Raw genomic sequence first — 19,713 nt, 5'->3', positions numbered from 1 at the left:
TTTAGTTACTGGTTACCTGTTTTGTGCTCGAAAAGATGAAAAAGTAGTTAATCAAAACCACTGGAACTTACTGAATGTTTTCACCAAGTGCAAAAAGCTCTCATCTTTAGTATCTGCCATTTATGCTCTAATTTGAGTCTCTAATAAAATTTAATACCTCTAACAAATGCGTGAATTTAACATATTTAGTATCTCTAACTTCTCACAGCAAAACTAGATGTGCCCCCTAAACCTAAAAGAGCTCCCAAGGCCAAGAAGATGGAACCTGTAAACTCCGACTCCGATTCAGAATTTGGCATTCCAAAGAAGACGGCAGCACCCAAAGGTAAGAGCTTTGGTGCTGTGCTGCTCGACACCCACGTCTGTGCTTGCTCTAACACAGGTTCACAAGCATTTGTATAAGGAAGCAGAGCTAGTGCCTCTAAAATTAGAACCACACTGATTTACTAGTAAATTAATCACTGGAAGGTTACTCAGCCATGAGCCTTTTCTGTGACAAATACCATGTAGTGACTTCTGACAAACAGTGTGTTAACTTTTGATCTGACCTACACTGGGGGTAGGTCCTCCTCTTTTTGTTAATCAGTTATACCACTTATTTTATTTGATCTCAACTTTTCACAAGACAGTATAATTCTGGTAGTCATTCTAGTAATTTCTTGCTTTTTTAACTAATTCTTTGGTATCCCAGTTCTTAGCTGTCAGAGTCCTCACAACAAAGCACACCAAGTGGTGCAATCAAAGAAGTCTGTAAAGGATGTACCAGTGTTGATAGTTGAACAGTAAATGTACTAAATAGTACAAGTGCCATGAGTACAGAAGGTGTCTGAGGACTTGTTCTTCAGTCTAGAAGTCATTGATCTCGTGAAGTTTGTCCCCATTTTTAACAGACAGCTTCAACTGCTAAGGTGAATGGTAACTTTGGAACAAGTATAACATTTAAAACGGAGAAAATGAAATCTGTATTTTACTGCTGGTGTGAAGAAGCTCGAGCTGTAAAATAAAGTTGAACTTTAGCATATAGCTACTAAAGTAGTTTCAATTGTTTTGTTCAGTTTGCTGAAGTGTGGAGTTTTATTTAAAGCAATTTTTAAAAAAAATAAAAAATAAAAAATAAAAAAGTAAAGCAAAGTTAAATCATGTTCTGTCCCCTAGGAAAAGGTAGAGGGGCAAAGAAAAGGAAAGCATCCAGTTCAGAGAATGAAGGTGACTACAACCCTGGGAAGAAAACACTGAAATCGACCCCAAGCAAGGTCAGTTCCAGCTTTGCTCTTTTCTCCTTATGAAAAAGAACCTAATGGATTAGTTTACAGAGAAGGGGCATGTTCTTATTATAGGTTGCTAATATGGTAATGGGGGGTTAAGCGTGTTTAGAAATTAGATGTTAGAGAAGTTTTTCTTCAGTTCTGAATATTAAAAGGGAAAACATACACGGCATCTCAACTGATGTGTCTTTCCTTTTCTAAAGAAATCCAAGAAGGCCACTTTTGACCAGGATTCTGATGTGGAAATCTTTCAGTCAGGCTTTGCCTCCGAAACTGCCCCAAAGCCACGGACAGGCCGGGCTAGAAAAGAAGTTAAATATTTTGCAGAGTCTGATGAAGATGATGATTTTGATATGTTTAATTAAGTGCCCAAAGAGCACACAAATGTTTTCCAACAAATATCTTGTGTTGTCCTTTTGTCCCTTCTGTCGCAAACTTTTGTACATTTGACTTATTTTATGTGATAATGTAATTGATGGTTTTTATTATTGTGTGTAGGCATTTTAACATTTTGTTCTTACACCTACAGTTTTATGCTCTTTTTTACTCATTGAAATGTCATGTATTTGTCTGACTGGCTTGTAGAGATGTTCTAGACAGCTGTGCTAAAGCACATTTTAATTGTCATGGTTGCAAACAGCAAACCTGCTTTTTGAAATGAAGTTTAAACATTAAAAAATTGAAAACTACCGTGTGTGTGTGTGTGTAAAAATTGGATGACAGGCACTGCTGCTACACAGTTGTGTTTGTTGTTTTTTTTTAAAATAAATATATTTTATTCTTTGCCAGGAGACTCCATGGAAAAAAGGTAAACAGTATATGAACATAGAAAGCATTGTTAAACAATCTCAATGTACAAACAGAGCCAGTGAAAGTACATCACAGACTTGCTAGAATATATAAAAAAAAAAAATCCACTAGTGCTTTAAATGAAACCTAAGAAACTGACACTTTAAATCTGTTAACCATTCTACCACAGTTTTCACTCTGCTTCATGGTGATTTAACAAGGCCAAGAAGGCAGATTCTCTCCTTGTGTTTCTGGAAGTCCTAGCTGTACTTCCCTAGCTACCCAGCTAATTCCTGGTAGTCGACTGGTAAGGAAATACCCCAAACTCGCCGACTCACATGCTGTAAATGAGTCTGCTGGTTATCATCCCATGAAGATTCCCTAATGGCTTGTGAACAAGTAAACAAAAAACATGGTAACACTGAAAAGTGTTTCTGCCTTGGAGGCTATCATTACTGTAGAAATGTAGTAGTTAATTGTGTAGCTAGGTCACCAGCCAGGTAAGAAACCACTTCTTTAAATTTTAAAGTGACATTAACAGTGGAACAAATGACATCTGAATAACTGATCTGGCAGTTAACGCTGATACCGATGTCTTCTCTGCTACTGCAGTGAATCTCTGTATACTTTTTACAAGGAAGGAGCTGCAAACCAAGGGCATCAAAGACAAGTTTTTGTATTAAACTAAATCAGATGGTCCTTTAAACTTCCTTTTCTGGATGTGCACAGTAGTCCATTTCATGTGGTTGCTGTCTGGATCGGTTTAAGTATGAGAGACAAAAAGAAAGCACCAAACATCCAGTATAGAACCTACAGCCATACATTTGTATGTACAAAGTCATCAGAAATGCAACCAGAATTTAAAGTTTGAGATCTGTCTTGTCACCATGCAGTCTTGAATGTTCAGAGGAGAAAACAGAAGCTTAACTATTTTTTGCATGAAATGGCTGATTTAGAGTTGCAAAAGATTGCATTTTCTAGTTTTAAGAGTTTAAACAGCAAGGAGTATATATCGATACATATGAAAATTTATTGGTCCTTGTTGAGTTTTTATCTATATATATATACACATATATAGATATATATTAAGTCCAGAAACTAAGCAGCAGTAAAAATGTTTTTCTTGCTTTTCATCCCTGTACATAAGGTATTAGGAATGTCTGAAGTAGCTGGAAAATGTCTTATTGCACCATAGGAGATTGACTGACACTGCTGTTATCCACTGAACTAGGTGAGATACTCGGACTGTGTTCTGCAGTATTTCCATTGGAGGATGGTGTCAGTGGTTCATGTCCTTCAGAGTTCTCCAACATTTCCTGAATAAGAGGTGGCATGGATCCAGGAATTTCCATTTTCAATGTAATGACACGTTCTGCACCTTTAAAAAGAAAACAAAAGCCCTTGCCATTAGTATGATTTGTACAATTTCCTTTTGGTTAGCATCATCAGTGGTGATTTCAGGGTATGTTGTTTTAATGGAGATTTAGTGTCTCCTTCTATACTTCTTGCACACAGAGTTACGTAAGTGAATGACTTCATTACAAGAAACAGGACTTGGATAATTACTCCTTAACAAATTAATTTAAAATTATGACACAGCAACTGATATTACAATACAGGTAAATTGGATGACCGGCTTCTTTTCATAGAAGGAACCAAAACGGCATTAAATTATACTGAAAAATTAAATTACACTGTGATCACACAGATGCCTTTACAGGAATGTACTTTACAGTTTTTAATCTGTAGAGGATCTGCAAAGACTAGAATGATAAAAAATTCTGGCTGATGCGTGTTAAAAGGTGAGGCCCATGCTGTAAGAGAACTGCAGCAATGCAAGTCAGAACATTTCAATATAGAAAACTGTGAAATAAGAAGAATAATGTAGGCAGCCAGGGTCAGCAAGCCCTCAACAGGCAGCAGTAATGCTAGAACACCCTGGGCAACAGTCTCTTGTAAACAACTGATACAGCTGAAGGACTGCAAGTTACTCAACATTCAGCTACCGAGTAGTGAGGACCACAAAGAGACAGGAGTATTTGGGAAATGCACCTCAAATAAAGTCAGGATACAATGATGGGAAAAAAGATATTTTTTTTTTCTTATGAGGACAACATCAGGCAATTTATAGCCATAAACCTCAGCATGCAAATATCTGGTCTAAGATGTTGTACTGGATTCCTGATCATCTTAAAATCTGAGTCTAAAGCAACAGCGATCTGTGCTTTTTTAAAAGTGAAGGACGGCAAGAAACAAAATTAATGAGAAATTAAAGAGAAAATAGTCTGGTTACTGAAGACATGTTCCAGAGGAAAGAACCTCTGGGTATATTCTGCTAATCTGTGCACATGTCCATGCTGGAGAGAGCATGACGTTGTCAGTCACAGTGGGAACCCCAGAGTGGAAGGCAGCACTTATGTGCATGCCTTAACTGAGGAGCATCAAAGATCATCTACAAAAGCAACAAACAACTTTCCGAGTGAATGCCGGTTAGAAAGGCTCTTAAGTAACTGTGAGGAAGAAAGGGGCAAGCAATTGGAAACAAATTAACATAGATTTATACTTGAGAGCTTCTCTGAAAATGGCCTGTAGTCAGAGCAGTGTTGATGACCTGAAGTTGGCCCTATTAAATACCTGCTTTCTTCTGTTCTGGAGTAGGCCAGTTGCAGTTACTCCAGTGTGGTTACTCCAGTGTAGTGCCATAGTAATTTTTCAGGTCTTGCCAATTTCTAATTTAATAGTGGGATAAGGCAACTCAGAAGATGATCTCTTGCTTCAGGCCCATGAACACTTAATTATTTTGCTACCATAATTCTAATGCCACAGAAGAATATAGTTGTACAAGGAACTCAAGTGTAAGGAGATGTTCTCGGTCTTTTAGGTTCATGCTTACTTTGGTAATTGCTTTCAGGGATCATGTACCATCAAGAGTCATTATCTTCTAATGTACATCTTTTCAAATGAAACTCAGGACACACCCACCCCTCCAGGACATCACCAGTCCTTTAGTATGATTTAGTGCTACTATAAAACAATAATGATATAATTAAAGTTAAATACTCATGTCAGAAGGAAAGAAGAATCCTTTCTTGTGCATTGAACATAAAGAGACAGAGCTGTGTTCTTGAGGAGCTGAAGTGCTCTGGCAAAGAAGCAGGAAAGTGGAAATAGACTTCCCACAAGCAACACATGCAGAATGTAAAGCCTTCCCTAAATATTTTTATAGCTCAGTATTGTGTAAGTTTGGTTTAGAGATTCAGTTGGGTGTAGCTTGCTTTACTTGAGGGTAAATGGCAAGCTTTAGGTAACCTGGTAGGCAGTTCCTCTTTAGGATACTTTTGCTTCCAGCTCTGATGTTTCCCTTCCAAGTTATTCTTTTGGTACTAATCAATCCAATTAAATTACTCGCTTCTTTTTATAAACATAGCTATAGCTTAATCTTTTAACTTAGATATATATGTTGTTTTTAGAGTAACAGTTCAGGTTTGAATGTAAAAAAAGTGTATTCATTCAAGCGATTTAACTGCTGTTTGGTGTTTTTTTTTCTGAAATCTTCTAAAAAACCATGTCAAATGACATGAGCAATTTTTTCAAAGGCATAAATCCAGTCTATAGCTGCACAGGTACCTGTACATAAAAGCACATCTGCTTGCTCATCTATCAGGGTGGCAAATCTGCAGCTGAGTAAGCTTAGTCAGACAGTGGAACTGCATCAAGCACTGAAAAATAAGCACCACAGCACTTCAGACTCTGTATTCAGGCTGGTAAATCTCCAGAAGTCTGGAAGCAAACCTTTATGAAACAACTGCACACATCTGAAATAAGGTCTCGGGGAGACACAGGGGTAGGCAACCGAGAGGAGCACAGGGCAGAACGGGTGTGCACAGAGGCTGCCAACGAGATGCCACACACTGACTGTCCTCAGCTGCCTGAGCACAGCTGCTGGCACCACCCTTCTCTAGCTCTTCGCCTCGAGGGACAAGGTGCTGAGCAGGGAACCTCTGACAAAATGAAAGCAGCCAACTACCCGTGCCTTAGAGACTTGATGGGATGGAGCTAAGACTGCCCGTGCTTCACATGATCCACAGATCACACACACAACTACACAAATTGTCAAATTTGATCCATTTGGGTTAGTGGTGCTGAAACTCCAAAATCCTGGATTAAGGTAATTCTAAATCTTCAGTAGGTCAGACCACAATTTTAAAAGCATTCTAGGTGCACAATTTTTGTCTGCTGTCTGTAAACACTTTGTTTTTTGAAAGCCATGAGTGATACAACATGCGTGTTGACCCAGGCCCTCTTTTAAATATGAACAAAGGTCTAATACAGGGTTTTGTCATGTCTTTAAATTACTAACAAAGAGTTCACGCCAATGATTTGCTAACCCATGTATACCTAAGACATCATTTTCACTGTAAGTTGCACAAGGAATGCAGCACCAAACATGGGAATTAGATAAAGGAGAGAAAATAATACAAACATAGAATTGTTTTGGTTGGAAAGGACTTTGAAGGTCACCAAGTCCAACCATTAACCTAGCACACTGACGACTCCACCACTACACCATCTCCCTAAGCCCCACATCTACACATCTTTTAAACACCTCCAGAGATAGTGACCCCATCACATCCCTGGGCAGCCTGTTCCAAAGCCTAATGACAAAGGTCACAAGGACCTTTCGAAGATACATTTAAAAAATAACAACTCAGGTCTCCAGGCCAGTTTTCTCTGAAACATAACACTGACTCTGCTGGCAGACACTGTACCTTTTGCACTGATGCTACGAAGATCTGTGATTTTCATTAAGATCTTTGGGAACATATGAGGCTTGTTGGGTCGTCTCTTTCGGATATAAATTTTCAGTGCTTCAAGCAACGGTTCCTGAAGCTTATCCACTTTCACTGGCTCTTCAAGGTCCTGGCGATCTGTAGAAAAGTATCATCATCATATGTATGAGTTTAATTTGGTCTTTTGTTGTGGTTTGGTTTTTTTTGTTACAAACTCCAAATCACAGAAGCTTCTCCATGTTCTTGATTAGAGCTCCATGAATTTAATATTTTTCTCCACATATGACCCACACTCTGTAGCAAATATTTTGTGGGAAGAGAGCAAACCATGGCTTTCTGAAACTTAGATTTATTTTGCTTTGGTGACCACTTTGGTGACAACTTTCCAGTAGGTTTGTCACTTGAGTGGTCCAGAATTAACATTTTGCTCTTGTACCTCCTTCCCCAAGGTGAAAAATCCTCACTGCAAACAACAATTCAGAATTATTTTTGTATGCATCATTGGTAAGCTACCAAGGTACACAAAGAGACAATAGCTAACTGATTTTTTGTATCAATACTAAAATAAAGTGAGTTACCATCAGGTATCAGCAGATGGCAGTGCTAGCTTGAGTGACAATAAACGTCACCCATAAACCAGGATGCACCGGTCACATATTAATGACATCTCAGAACCCATCGATGTTTTTGATGGGTTATGGTTAGAGATGCATAAAATTGGAATTATTTGGTACTAACGAGGCATTGTCAACAAAGACTGACTCTTGTTTTGTAAACATTCTCTAGTAGCACCCAGTTAGCAGTTCAACAAAATGGTCCAACTTAAACAAGGTGTGTTTCTATCCCTAGTCCAGATTTTGCAAAGGAGGAGAGAGTAAAAGTTGCAAATTGGGCATCTTGCCTTAACAAAGGTCATCCATACAAGTACCCACATACTGCTTATACAAAAGTGCGGCAGGATATATCCTGTAGTCCCCATCAGGCAAATAATAGGATTGGTTGCTTGACAGAAGGATTCCATTAATTTAAAAATGTATCAATAATAAAACCAAAAACTTATTGCCAGCAGGAAAAAAACCGTGTTAAGTGGTTTATATAATAATATTGCAGATACATATTTTGTATATATGTTTTAATACAGGAAAGCAAACCAAGTAAAACGTAAATGAAGATCTCATCGTGTCTGTCCTTTTCAAATGCATCCAAGTTCATTCTGTACGATACCTCCACAGATTAAGCAGATGGCACTAAGGAGACCTGTTTCTGTATCATCCATTTCCAAAGGCAGGAGCTGGTTGGCAAACGTGAACACGAGATCAGTCAGTGGGCCAAATCCGGCGTTGTGCATCTGAGTTCGGTTTAGGGTAAGGCCATCTGAAAAAGTCATGGTGTCTTGTTCTGGAGTGTATCTTGTGCAAATTCTAAGGATCTGTGGAAGGACAGAAAAAGATATGAAGAATTAAATCCATGATAGGTTTGTTGCATTTTCTCGACGTGGCAAATGACCCGTAGAGCTGCAACATAGGGTCATGTCAAAACAATCCCAAACAAAACTCCAGTTTGTTCAGTACTCATAGCACAAAAATTCTCTGGTACAACATAAATACTCAATCGACAACAGGTATTTCTAATAAAAAAATTAAGAACTAAAATTTTCCTGAGTTATGAAATAATCACAAATTCTATGCAGTTCTGACCATTTAACTCACCAACATCACCATAATAATATTCACATAAACTGCTCTTTAATTAGGATGCTATACACACCTAACTATAAAATGGTATTGCACTGCTGGTCTGATCCAGCAATATCTCACCTCTTCCCACTGACACATATTGCACTGATTTTGGGGATCAATACTGCATGACAGTGCTTCTCCGGGTTGTGTCTTTGGTAAGGACCAAGTGTCTCTGTGGTAGCTGGTGTGTGTGCAGATGGCTGCAAGCTGGTGAAAGAGCCAGAACGTATTTCTGCTTTGGGGTGCCTTCTGTGACAGCAGGTAGGAAAACTCCACTTGGGAACACAGCCCCAGTGTGTGGGCTCCGGAGAGAGTGGTGCAAAGCTGCCCTCCATCTCCCACGGAGCTGCAATTGCAGTCTCCATTGAGCACCGCTTGTCTTACCAGTCCATGAGCTTGTACCTCAACAGATGATCAAACTTTCAACCTCCCCAGGGCAGTGTGCAGGGCTGCCAGCAGCCTGGCCAGCAGCCTGAGGTGTGAGCCCAGCTTCCCATTTACGGTTGTTTTCAGTCCCACGTGCTGTAACACTGAACAGCCTCACCAGCAAGTTGGCCTCCAGACTTCCCTGTGGCTCAGGCACTTCCCCTGTCCTGAGCCCCATGCAGGGCTAGCAAGGGTGCACACCCTGCTGGCCCAGAGCAAAGCATCTCTCCCTGCTGCTGCTGGTGTCACTCACTCCTGCACAAGCCCAGGCAGTGTTGGTTTTGGCAAATTACCTCGTCTGCCATCAGCAACCCAGCACTGACCCCAGATGAAAGAGCGTTCAAAGGTAGTATGGGGATTCAAACCTCTTACTGGACACAGAGGAATGCAAAATCCAGAAATAAAACACTGAGGATGCTCTGCATTTTGTTGTAACTGCCCTGGGGGTACAAGCAGCGTCAGGAGCACAGTGGCAGTGGGGACAGTGGCAGCACCTCTGGAGAGAGAGCACATCTGGGGACGCTTTTGCCCCTCAGAGCAAACCCAGGATGTCCCATGGCAGACCCTGTAGGGCAGGGGCTCGTTTGTACAGCTGCTATGAATGAACACTGCCTTAAGGAGCAAATAAAAGAGACGTCCATCATCCTGACATATTTGTATTACATGTATCAATGCTTAATGTTTAAAATAATCCGAGGTGGGAGAAGGCCTATCCCTACACTAAATTAAATCTTGCAGAAGTCTGATTAGCTGAGCTTAGACTACAGCCCTATTTTTTCAGGGCTCGACTACATTTATTTCCCATAGAGCCATCCGACTTTGTTTTAAAGATTCAACAAAAAAAGATTTACAGGAATATAAGTGAGCAAAGGGAGAATGTTAATTATTCCTATAGCTGCCAAAACTCTGAGTCAGAGGCCCCAGTGCTTGGCAGCTGACCAGCCTGGGCTTGGTTCTCCCACTTTCATCTTTCCCTGGCAACACTGCTCCAAATAAGCAGGGAGGAGCATGAGGAGGACATGGCACATCGGAGACCTACAGGGAAGCTTTTATTTCTCTTCTTAAATTCCTTGGTAAGAGACTTAATAGGGTGTATTTCTGCAGAAGGCTCTTCAACTATTTTCTATCTCAGCAATAATCTTATCTCACACTGTGGGTACACACTGAAGCTCTGGGTGGTTGGACAGGCATGTTTCACATTGTTTCCCTACCTCTGCATTAGAAGAAGATCTTGAAATGTTTTTGAATTAATGACCAAGAGAGGCACAAATACAAATGCATGGCACTCAAATTCTTCACTGACCACAGATTCCCCACTAACAGAAGTGATCTTAAAAGGCTGCTGTAACTCCAAAGGTTTTGTGCAACAGCCAAAGTGCATTGCTGCCAGTAACCACCAGCAGTTCTCTCCTGTAAAGTTCACTGTTGGTTATTATCCTTTAAAATCATTTTTAAAATCGTATATAAAGGAGAAGAAACATGCAGAGCTTGCTATTTTCCAGAAAAGCAATGTTTGAAAACTTTGCACATTTCTTGAGAAGCCCAAGAGATGGGTTTACTTCTCTAATGGCATGCAACTGGAGTGCAACTCTTCCCATTGGAAGCCTGCACATACGGTAGCTGCCTTTCAGTAAGGATGCGCAGCCTGTGATGATGGAGCATCCAACTTATGGAGGACCAAGGCTCTGTACTGCTTAAGCAGTAACTGATTTTCCTCTCGCTCAGCTGGGGAGAAGGGCGGTCCCTTTTATTCCAGTGCTATTTTAGTTGCTAAGCCTTTGCAATCTTGAGTTCCTCCCTCCACACCCTCAGGACTCCTCAGTCCAACAACTTAGCAGAGCAGGACTTGGAGCTAAACTGGGCAACGCCGTGGTGTTCCCCCAAGGCTGCCTGCAGCCTCCCCAGCAGCTGCCCAAGCAGGAGCAGCAGATACAGCTGCTCTGTACCCTCCCTCCAAGGCCAAGCCTGGGTACCAGCTGCCAGTGCCACGTCTGCCAGAGACTGCTGACCTAAAGGGACTGGGGTGCCCTGGAGTGGTATCCCAAACAACCCAGGGGTACAACACACACACCTCCCGCCATACAACTGCTGCTGGCTTCCTCACTGTGAAGCTCTCTGTGCCCACTCCCTGGTGCTGTAAGCCCCACTCTGCTTGGGGATCTGTGCTGGGGGTTGTTCAGCAAAGACCTACCAGATCACTCCCCCACCCCAGGACTAACGCAGAGGAAGACTTCCAGGCTGGATCCTCATCAGGAATGAATCTGGGGTTAGCTTACCCTGTGGGCACGCACAGAAACAGATTTCCAGGGGCCTTGCAACTTTCATAATTAACACATAAAGCTGCCACGGAATTTAGCTACTTCCAGGCTCTGGCAGCAAGTAGGACAGCTTTTCCAAAGGCAGACCAGGCATCCAGACCGAAACGCTGCACCAGCGCCAACCAGAGGAGCCTGCAGTGGCTCTGCTGGGGCACTGCCACAGCCCTGGCTCAGCCATGTGGTTGCTGCAATACACTCAGCTTGACTGCAGCCATCAGGGCTCGGGTTTCTCCTGCATTCCTTCGACATTATCCCACAACACGCTGCTATTAAACGCTCAGACAGATCATTTGAATTTTTTTTTCTTTCTTCTTAAATTTGTGTCCTTCATCAAGATCTGTGAAACGCCATGGGTATCGCTAAACCTTTCTTGGGCAAACTTCCAGTGTTGAAGTGAAGCTGATTTCAAGCTCATATTCACTGAAGAACATATGGGAAACGTCAGCACTTCAAAATAAGAAATCACGGTATCATTCTCTTTTAAACTGAACCACTGTCTAGAAGACATCCTCCTAATGTCCTCAATGTTGTTTAGAGTTTGTAACCACGCCAAGTATTTTAGTTGTCACTCTGCTCTTAAATGCCACTTGCAGCCGTAATTAAGGTTCTTGCTCATGATTAAAGGACCTTTTGTTTTAAGGACTATTTACATCTTAAAGTGTCTGGGGTTCCTATGAGCCAGTTAAAAATCTCACAGCAAAAACCCTACACACTGCACAAAACCAGAACCATCCAGAAAGTTGATTTACAAAATTATTGCTATTATAGAAATGTTACTCATTTTAAACAGATTCGTTAGGGCAAGCTGGCCTTTTTTTTAAGAAATGCTGTTGTTGTAAGCTAGCTGCTTTAGCCAGCTGGGATGGTTTCTTGAGAGGAGAAACCCAAGCAAGTGACTCTAAAACAAAGAACAAGCTTCCACAGTGCTGCCATACCCCACCAGCACAGGTAATTATGCACACACCAAAGCCTTCCTAGCCCTTACATACAGCATTTTACAACAGAAAGCAAAAATTACATTATTAAGGATTAGCATTCAAGGACTTTCCAGGATTTTATCCATTGGATTTGAGTCAGGCTGGACTCTGGACTCTTTCCATATGCATTTTGCCAGAGCTCAGTGAGGCTGGGGATGCTCCACAGCTGCTGGGCCAGTGTACCAGCAGACAGAAGCACTCACTTTTATGAGGGTTGCTGACTGAATTTTAGTAGTTTTATCCCTGAAACTCTTGGCACCAGAGCAGATATAAATTCCACCATCCTCGATGGGCACCTTCAGCTGCCTTGCGAGGCTTGATGTTATTGCCCTTTCAGAGATTTTGTTTGTTTGTATATAAAACAATTCTCTGGCCCATACCCAGTGGAGTTTACTGAGTTTCTGGCACCACTGTCAGCCTGTTGGGGGGTTTAAGCATCCACAGGAACCAAGTGAGGAGAGCTCCACAGGGAAGTGGTGGAGTGACCATCCCTGGATGAGTTAAAAAAATGCATAGACATGGCAACTGGGGACATGGTTTAGTGGGCATAGTGGTGTTGGGTTGACAGTTGGACTTCATGAGCTTAGCAGTCTTTTCCAACTGTAAGGATTCTATGACTTTTATGTGCCCTTGACAGGGTCTGACTCCTGAGTCCCCACAGCCCAGACAGAGCTGCTGGGTGGGCAGTGAACCAAGGTCCTGCCGGCAGAGGGGAGCCTGGCCAGCCTACCTGGCTGGGTTGGGAACCCCACACTGCTCCTCCTGCATGGTGTGACTCTGGGGACACGTGCTGGGGACTGCACAGCAGCAGGATGGGAGTGCACACCGGAGAGGCTGATGCCCACGCTGGGCAATGCTCACCCAGCAGAGCACAGGCAGGCAGCGCTGCTCACACAGCAAGAGGGCAAATGGTGCTCACTCCACGTCTCAACGCACAAAATACAATGCTCAAAACACTCCTCATCATTAGGAGAACTAACTTGCTGGGAGGGAAAATATGTGCTTTAAAAATGTGGCTCCAAGTACTGAAACTGAGCTTAAATAAAGATACAGAGCTGCGCTGCAATTCTGACAATGTGCAGGTGATGCGGGTTTAATGGATATGGGCATTTCCCAGCCAGCGTGTGCACTACCCATCACTGTGCTCGTGGTAATCATCCCTTTTTCTTTTTAAGCAGCACATAAAATAGTCACATAAAGCTTGTGTAAATGTCACACAGCAAAGTTAGGACTCTGTGGCAACCATGTCTTATCTGCTCCTGTTTTCAGAAAAGCCACAGCTCCTCCCTGCTACGGGTAGCTATGGCACAAGCTGTGCCCAGCTCGCTCAGATGTGTTGCCTTCTCCAGCTTCATGAAAAATAAAAAAGAGAATGAGCAGGTGATTGGGAATGAAAGATCTCAATAAAGTTTATAACTAGAGCTTGAAGGTTGCCAAATGGCTACAAAGTAAAAGTGGTGACTTGTATTAAAGAACCAAGCCTTTCTAACCATTAATTAGCTGAAATATAGTCACCATTTACCACCTGCTTCATTATTCTTTTTCTAATCTGGCAACTAGGCTTTTATTAGTCACTTTGATCAAAGGCTGTGAAGTGCCTTTATCTAAGCACTTCAGATAAAACCACTAGCAGAAAGGCTACCCCTACATACTTGATACCGTCCAGCCAGTGCTGGCGACACAAGAAGCAAGCAGAGGTGCTGGGGGATCCTGTGCCACAGGGGCTATAGAATCATAGAATCATAGAATCATAGGGGTTGGAAGGGACCTCGAAAGATCATCTAGTCCAACCCCCCTGCCAGAGCAGGGTCACCTAGAGTACATCACACAGGAATGCGTCCAGGCGGGTCTTGAATGTCTCCAGTGAAGAAGACTCCACAACCTATGGGATAAGCTCCCACCACCCATCCCAACAAAGAGTGCCAGGAGCTTGCAGGATCCTGAGCAATTACAGAATTAGGGCACGGTTTTTAACAGCAGCTACAGAGCCAGGGAACAGCAGTGACAAACAAGGGATGGCAGCTGAAGGGCTGAAGTTCAGGGGGTAAAGAGTTTGGATGTGCAGATTCTTGCTGTATCCTGACTCCTCACCATTTTTGTGTAGTTTCTGGATTAACCATTTAGTACCGGCTACAACAGCAAAACACAAAGTAGTTTCCATCCTGTAGCTCTGGCAGAATACACCCGAGGCAACGGCACAGTTTAACGATCACTGTACACCAGTCGGGATAAGGGGAATGTAGCTGTGTCTTATCAGGACAGAGCGGGCGACGACAGGCGTGCAATTGGTAACGAATGGCTCTGCCTGGCCGGGGGACCACACACCGTAACGATGAGATGGCCACGTATGAATGAGTGCCTGGATGAAGCAGACAATGAGAGGTGACTCTTGAGCACAGCAGGGCAACCTCAACCTTCCCTTTTTCATAGGCTGGAGAATGATATCCCATCCCCTCTCCCACCCCTCTTCCTCCTTCATCAATGTCCTCTAGATGCGATTCTTCAAAACAGCTTGTGACAAAACAAGAGGAAAAGGTCACAGCAGTTAACGTCCTCCTCAATATGATCCTGTTTGAAGCAGTGCACTTTCAGAAATTCCAAGATTAATTACTTCAGATTCCCTTGTTTAAACTTCTGTGTCATGCCAAAAAACATCTCTATGTTAGCCATCCTACAATGAGCTTCTTGGCTATGCTTGGCTCAATAAAGACCTGAAGGTTTGTGCTCAGAAGAAAACATTTAGAATATGTTTTGAAAACATTGAAAATACTGTTTTACTGAAGTTACTGGTACAACAAATAATAAGAAGCATATTTGCCACTAAACGCCTGAAGATCTCTAAGGTCTTGACAAAGAAATGCTGAGATCCCAGAGGGCTCCTCTGAAGGTCAGCGTGACAGAAACAACCAGAGACAAAGGGAGGGCAGACAGTTTGACATCGTGGCAAGGTCTAGAAGAAAACTCCAAGCCCATCAGCACAGTTCCCTGCTGCAGATTGTATGTTTCCCTACTTAAAATTAGATGACATTTAGCTAAAATCTGTACAGAGTCCATTACAGCATCCACTTCCACAGGTGCCTGCAGCACTGGTGAAAGCAGGAGGATCTGCAAGCTGGAAGCTTATGCCCATCAGGCTCCAGGCACACCAGTTACCCCTCTACAACCCACAAAAACCTCACTCTGAAGATCTGTGTCTTACTCCTTGAATTACCTCATGACCACAGATACAGCACATTCCTAAAACATTGTACAGCAGACTGTCTTTCTAGATATCCTTTACATGGAACATTATGCTTTGGAGGAAAGAAGAAAGAAAGAGAATCAGATCTCTCTTCAGCCTTAACAATAAGGAAATTTTTCCAAAGTTGCTAATATTTCAAGTTAGTGCCACAATACCAAAATGTGCAACTTCTTCCAACTGTACTGAAATCCGCCAACTACACGGAGTTACTACATATTTTGAACTATATGCTCCTCCCTTATCACACACGTCTTAGACATGCCAGACTCCACTCAGGACCCTACCAGACTATGCAGTAAGTTCAATTTTGCAACCATAAGGCTGGGGCAGTATTTGACCCCCTCTCCCTGTCAATTACAGAAAAACAAATAATAGAAAATACATCCATAGTCTAACAACAATCTTAAAAACACATACCAGTATATCCAGGCAGGCTGCTTTAAGTAGAGTTATCTGGTCTGCAATGGTCAAACTTGTAAAGCCTGGCAATCGCTTCGCAAATTCCACTATTTTAATAATGCACTTTGTTGCAAGTTCACTGAATTTGTCCCAAAGTCCAAGGTCCAGTCGAACCCGATGATCCGCGCTGGAGTTCTGGAAAGACAGACAGAAGGCACCATCAATCAACAACGTCCCTTTCAGTAAATGGTTTTCAAGGGAAAGAAACAACAACTGAGTATTCCTTCCAGAAGTACTTTCTATTAACATTCCAGGCATTTTCTGCAGCTTGCTGTTGGGATGATGCTGGTTTTAAACTCGGATTAATTGCCTGAAAATTCCTAGGATATTTCTCTGTTACTTATGATTGCAGAGGCCATCTGTACAAGGAATACAAATGAACTTAAACATTTCCAAATGCCACTATCATTATTCTTCCTTGCCATTATATAATAAGTGCATTGAGAGAGACAATTTACAGTTGTGAGCCAGAAAATATAAATGAACAGTGGAACAAGAATATCGGGTCCTCATCTGGAAAAAGCAGCACAATATTTGGAACAGAGTTTCACATACTTAAAGCCTTAGCAAATTAGTTCTACTTAATTTATCTGCTCTGTGCCTCTGCAAGTTTTACAGTGTTCTCAAGCCACAGTCTCCCATGAATTAAAGAGCATTTCTTTACAAGATGCTAGGAAAAACACCATGTGCACTGATGAACACTACATGTTCATTTGATGATGTATCCAACACATACCCTACTGTTTGAAGTGCTACAAGGACATTCCCGCTGCATCTTTCAGAGGCTGTTTCCATATATTCATGTCTCTTTATCCAAAAGTCTGTAATTTGCTAGAATATGTAGCAAATCTGTGTTTAGTTTGTGATTAAACTCATGTTTTCATGCATGCAGAATAACCACTTAGCCCCTGAAAAAGTGAAACGTGTCAGCCAAGAACTGTCTGACTCAAAAGTTACTGTGATCTAATTGATGCTAGTCCAACAAAAGATGGGGGCATGGGGAGACTCACCCATGATTCCTGTGGGGTGACATGAAACTAATAAGGACAGAGCTCTGAAATATCTGAGGTCTCTCTCCTCCTTCCCCAGTAGGCAGGATGCTCCCATTTTAGCAGCATTTGATCCAAAGCTGTCTAGGATGCAGCCAGGACAATGGTCTCCCTCTATTTCATGAGCCACCAAACACAGTGCACATTGCAGCTGCTTTCAGTGTCTGGGTGATCTCCTCTTCGTTGCAAGAGGACTTTTATCTGTTAAAATACACTGGTTTTGAATTTCCAAAAGGTGCTGAGTTGCAACCACAGCAAACCAAAGGCAGTTTCTCTCTTCCACCTCTCATCTGAGCATCTTGACTAACCCAGAAAGCGTGAGGCACCTCCAAAATGGCTCACTCACTCCAGGTGGGTACTTAAGGCAGGTAAGGGAAAATCCCCTCAGGTGGTGGCTTTCTCCCCAGCTGCAAGGGAAGCCCGTGTGATTACCTGCCTTAGTCTTAGCTGATTTAAATGAGAATGTTACATGAATGTTGAAATTAAATATAAGGAGTCTTGACCTAGAAGTCTGACAAACATGGCAGATAAATAGCCATCAGAAAGTATTCAGTTTACACAGGTCACACATTCTTGGAGGACACATCTCTAGTGACCCTGCTACCATTGCTGCAGATGGTGACGACATCCACTTCCTTGGAAGCAATTGAAGCCTTAAGCTTTCTTCGGTTCATGGGAAGGACACAGGGCCTGAAGAGGTTGATGAGGGGACATAGGGTGAGCTCAGTCTGGCTGTGATGCTCTGTCACCCCGTCACGGGGCTGCCCTTGTGGACACCATGACCTCTGTCAATCATGAAAGAGAAAGTCCTGATGGGTCCCAAGGGTGCTGCCAGCCCAACAATCACCTTCAGTTGCAACAGGGTGAAGATTCGAGCTGGTAATGAGGTCCTTATTGCAAAAAAAAATGCTAACCATGCTGAACAATTTGAAGCTGCACAGGTGCTCTTCCCCACTTCCTCTTTCTAAGGGATTAAGAAATTAACTTCACATTTCTATTTGAATTTTTATTCTGGGAACTTCTTCTATTTTGTTTTGGTTGTTTTTTTTTTTAAATAACAGAAGAAAAGATAGGAGAAAATATCTTTATAATCCTAACCCTAAAGAATTGCCTTCAGAATGGTCCAAAACTAATGGGTTAACAGTCATTGTAATGCCCTTTGAAACATTTCTTTCGGCTATTGGAGTATGCATCCTTCAGATTTATTTTATTTCATCCTCAAGGACCTTGGTGAAATACAGTACATTGGAGAAAAAATAAGATCAAGATGTGCAGTCATTCAGGCTGTAATTAAATTTAATAGGCAGTTTATCCAGTTCATAGAAAGATGGCATAGCAGAGAGCTACACAAAGCAGAGCCTAAAGCAGGAAATCATTTTACAATAGGGTATCCATCTGGAAAAAAAGACGTTGCACGAAACCAGCAAGTGTGAACGAAATCTTCATCAGTATCATATGAGGTTACTTTATCATGCTGCAGCACCAGCAACGGGAAGTTTGACATGTCTTCTATTAAGAGTAATGCACAGCCGTCTTAACAAATGTAAATCTAACTCACTATTATGCAAACTGAAGAGAAGGGGCAGTTAATAAAACAGAAAATAACCGGGTGTTTTATTACGCCAGGTGCCAGATTTCTCAATGTTGGAGCTAATGTGGTTTACACATTATCTTTGAGATGCTACAAATGGAAAGACCTTTAACATCTTATTTGGTAATGAATGTAGTTGCAAGGGTAACGGAAAAGAGCTAAATTTTTAGCAGCCTTTCTGAATATGTAAAACGCAAACTGACTCAATACTAATGTATAGGTTGAACAGTAAAATATGGGGTTAATAAAATGCATGTTAGAAACAGAAACTCTGATTAAATTTGCCTGGGGATCTCCTCTAACCATGCTGTGAAAAAGATGCAGACGCTATGACTTTTCTTGAATATTTTACTGAAGCAGTTTTTTTGGGTGTCTTTTCCAGGAGCAGCCTTGCATGTTTTTCAGGCCTTTGCACCAGAGCACATATGGTGGAACAATACTGTAATACACCCTAGTGGCATCTTTATCAGTGGAAAAGCCCAACCTTGCTATGAAATCCAATTAAAGAGCCATTTTTGCCACATAAATTGATCCCATTTTTTCCATAATTTTTGTTTTTTCATTGCAGGCTGCTCTATCTCCACATTAATGATTTGGGATGAGGTACTCGCAGAAACATACACAGTAGCAGAATCCCCACTGTCTTTAAAATCCACTTTACAAAGGAAACAAGGCTCACAGGGGCACTCTGCCCTAATCAGGAACACTTGCTATGCCTCTTTAGTAAAAGCAGCAATGCGCTTCAGCTCTGGCAAGCTCACCAAGGACTAGAGCACACATCTCTGCTCAGTCCCAGTATGAGGAGATGCATACATACATACATGGCATGGAACAACAGCCGTGTAACTTTTAAGCCCAGCATTAATAAAAGACAAAATGCCACTGAGATGCAAAACCTCTCCACTTCCAGCCAGCCCAGAGCAAGCCAGGAGAACCTGCAGCATAGGTCCACAGAGTCAAAATTATATTCTGTTTTATCCTCCCTTTATCACGAGGCTGGATGTAACACAGCTGTAGACTTACAAATAATACCAGTCTCAAGGGACAAGCAGTATAGTTACACTCAATT

General features: G+C 42.0%; 2 protein-coding genes across 7 annotated transcripts in view; one reads left to right on the top strand and one right to left on the bottom strand.

Moving 5' to 3' along the window:
• Positions 1-1,954, top strand: part of TOP2B (DNA topoisomerase II beta) — a 62,397-nt gene extending 60,443 nt beyond the window's left edge. For all 3 annotated transcript variants that reach the window (XM_051609290.1, XM_051609291.1, XM_051609289.1), the window contains 3 exons: positions 209-325; positions 1,156-1,253; positions 1,469-1,954. In XM_051609290.1, coding sequence (XP_051465250.1) covers positions 209-325; positions 1,156-1,253; positions 1,469-1,630 — 377 coding nt within the window. In that variant the 3' untranslated portion in view covers positions 1,631-1,954. The remainder of the gene's footprint in view (positions 1-208; positions 326-1,155; positions 1,254-1,468) is intronic.
• Positions 1,955-2,023: 69 nt separating this feature from the next.
• The window catches only part of RARB (retinoic acid receptor beta), a 196,281-nt gene continuing 178,591 nt past the window's right edge, over positions 2,024-19,713 (bottom strand). For 3 of the 4 annotated variants that reach the window (XM_051609292.1, XM_051609296.1, XM_051609294.1), the window contains exons 5-8: positions 15,963-16,139; positions 8,069-8,273; positions 6,824-6,982; positions 2,024-3,432 (exon numbers count right to left, since the gene is read on the bottom strand). In XM_051609292.1, coding sequence (XP_051465252.1) covers positions 3,236-3,432; positions 6,824-6,982; positions 8,069-8,273; positions 15,963-16,139 — 738 coding nt within the window. In that variant the 3' untranslated portion in view covers positions 2,024-3,235. The remainder of the gene's footprint in view (positions 3,433-6,823; positions 6,983-8,068; positions 8,274-15,962; positions 16,140-19,713) is intronic. The other variant, XM_051609295.1, reaches the window with a different exon arrangement.

Source organism: Apus apus, chromosome 2, assembly GCF_020740795.1.
Source record: "Apus apus isolate bApuApu2 chromosome 2, bApuApu2.pri.cur, whole genome shotgun sequence".
Classification (NCBI taxonomy): domain Eukaryota; kingdom Metazoa; phylum Chordata; class Aves; order Apodiformes; family Apodidae; genus Apus; species Apus apus.
Note: the sequence above shows the minus strand (reverse complement) of the source record. Positions and strands in the feature narration are given on the sequence as shown.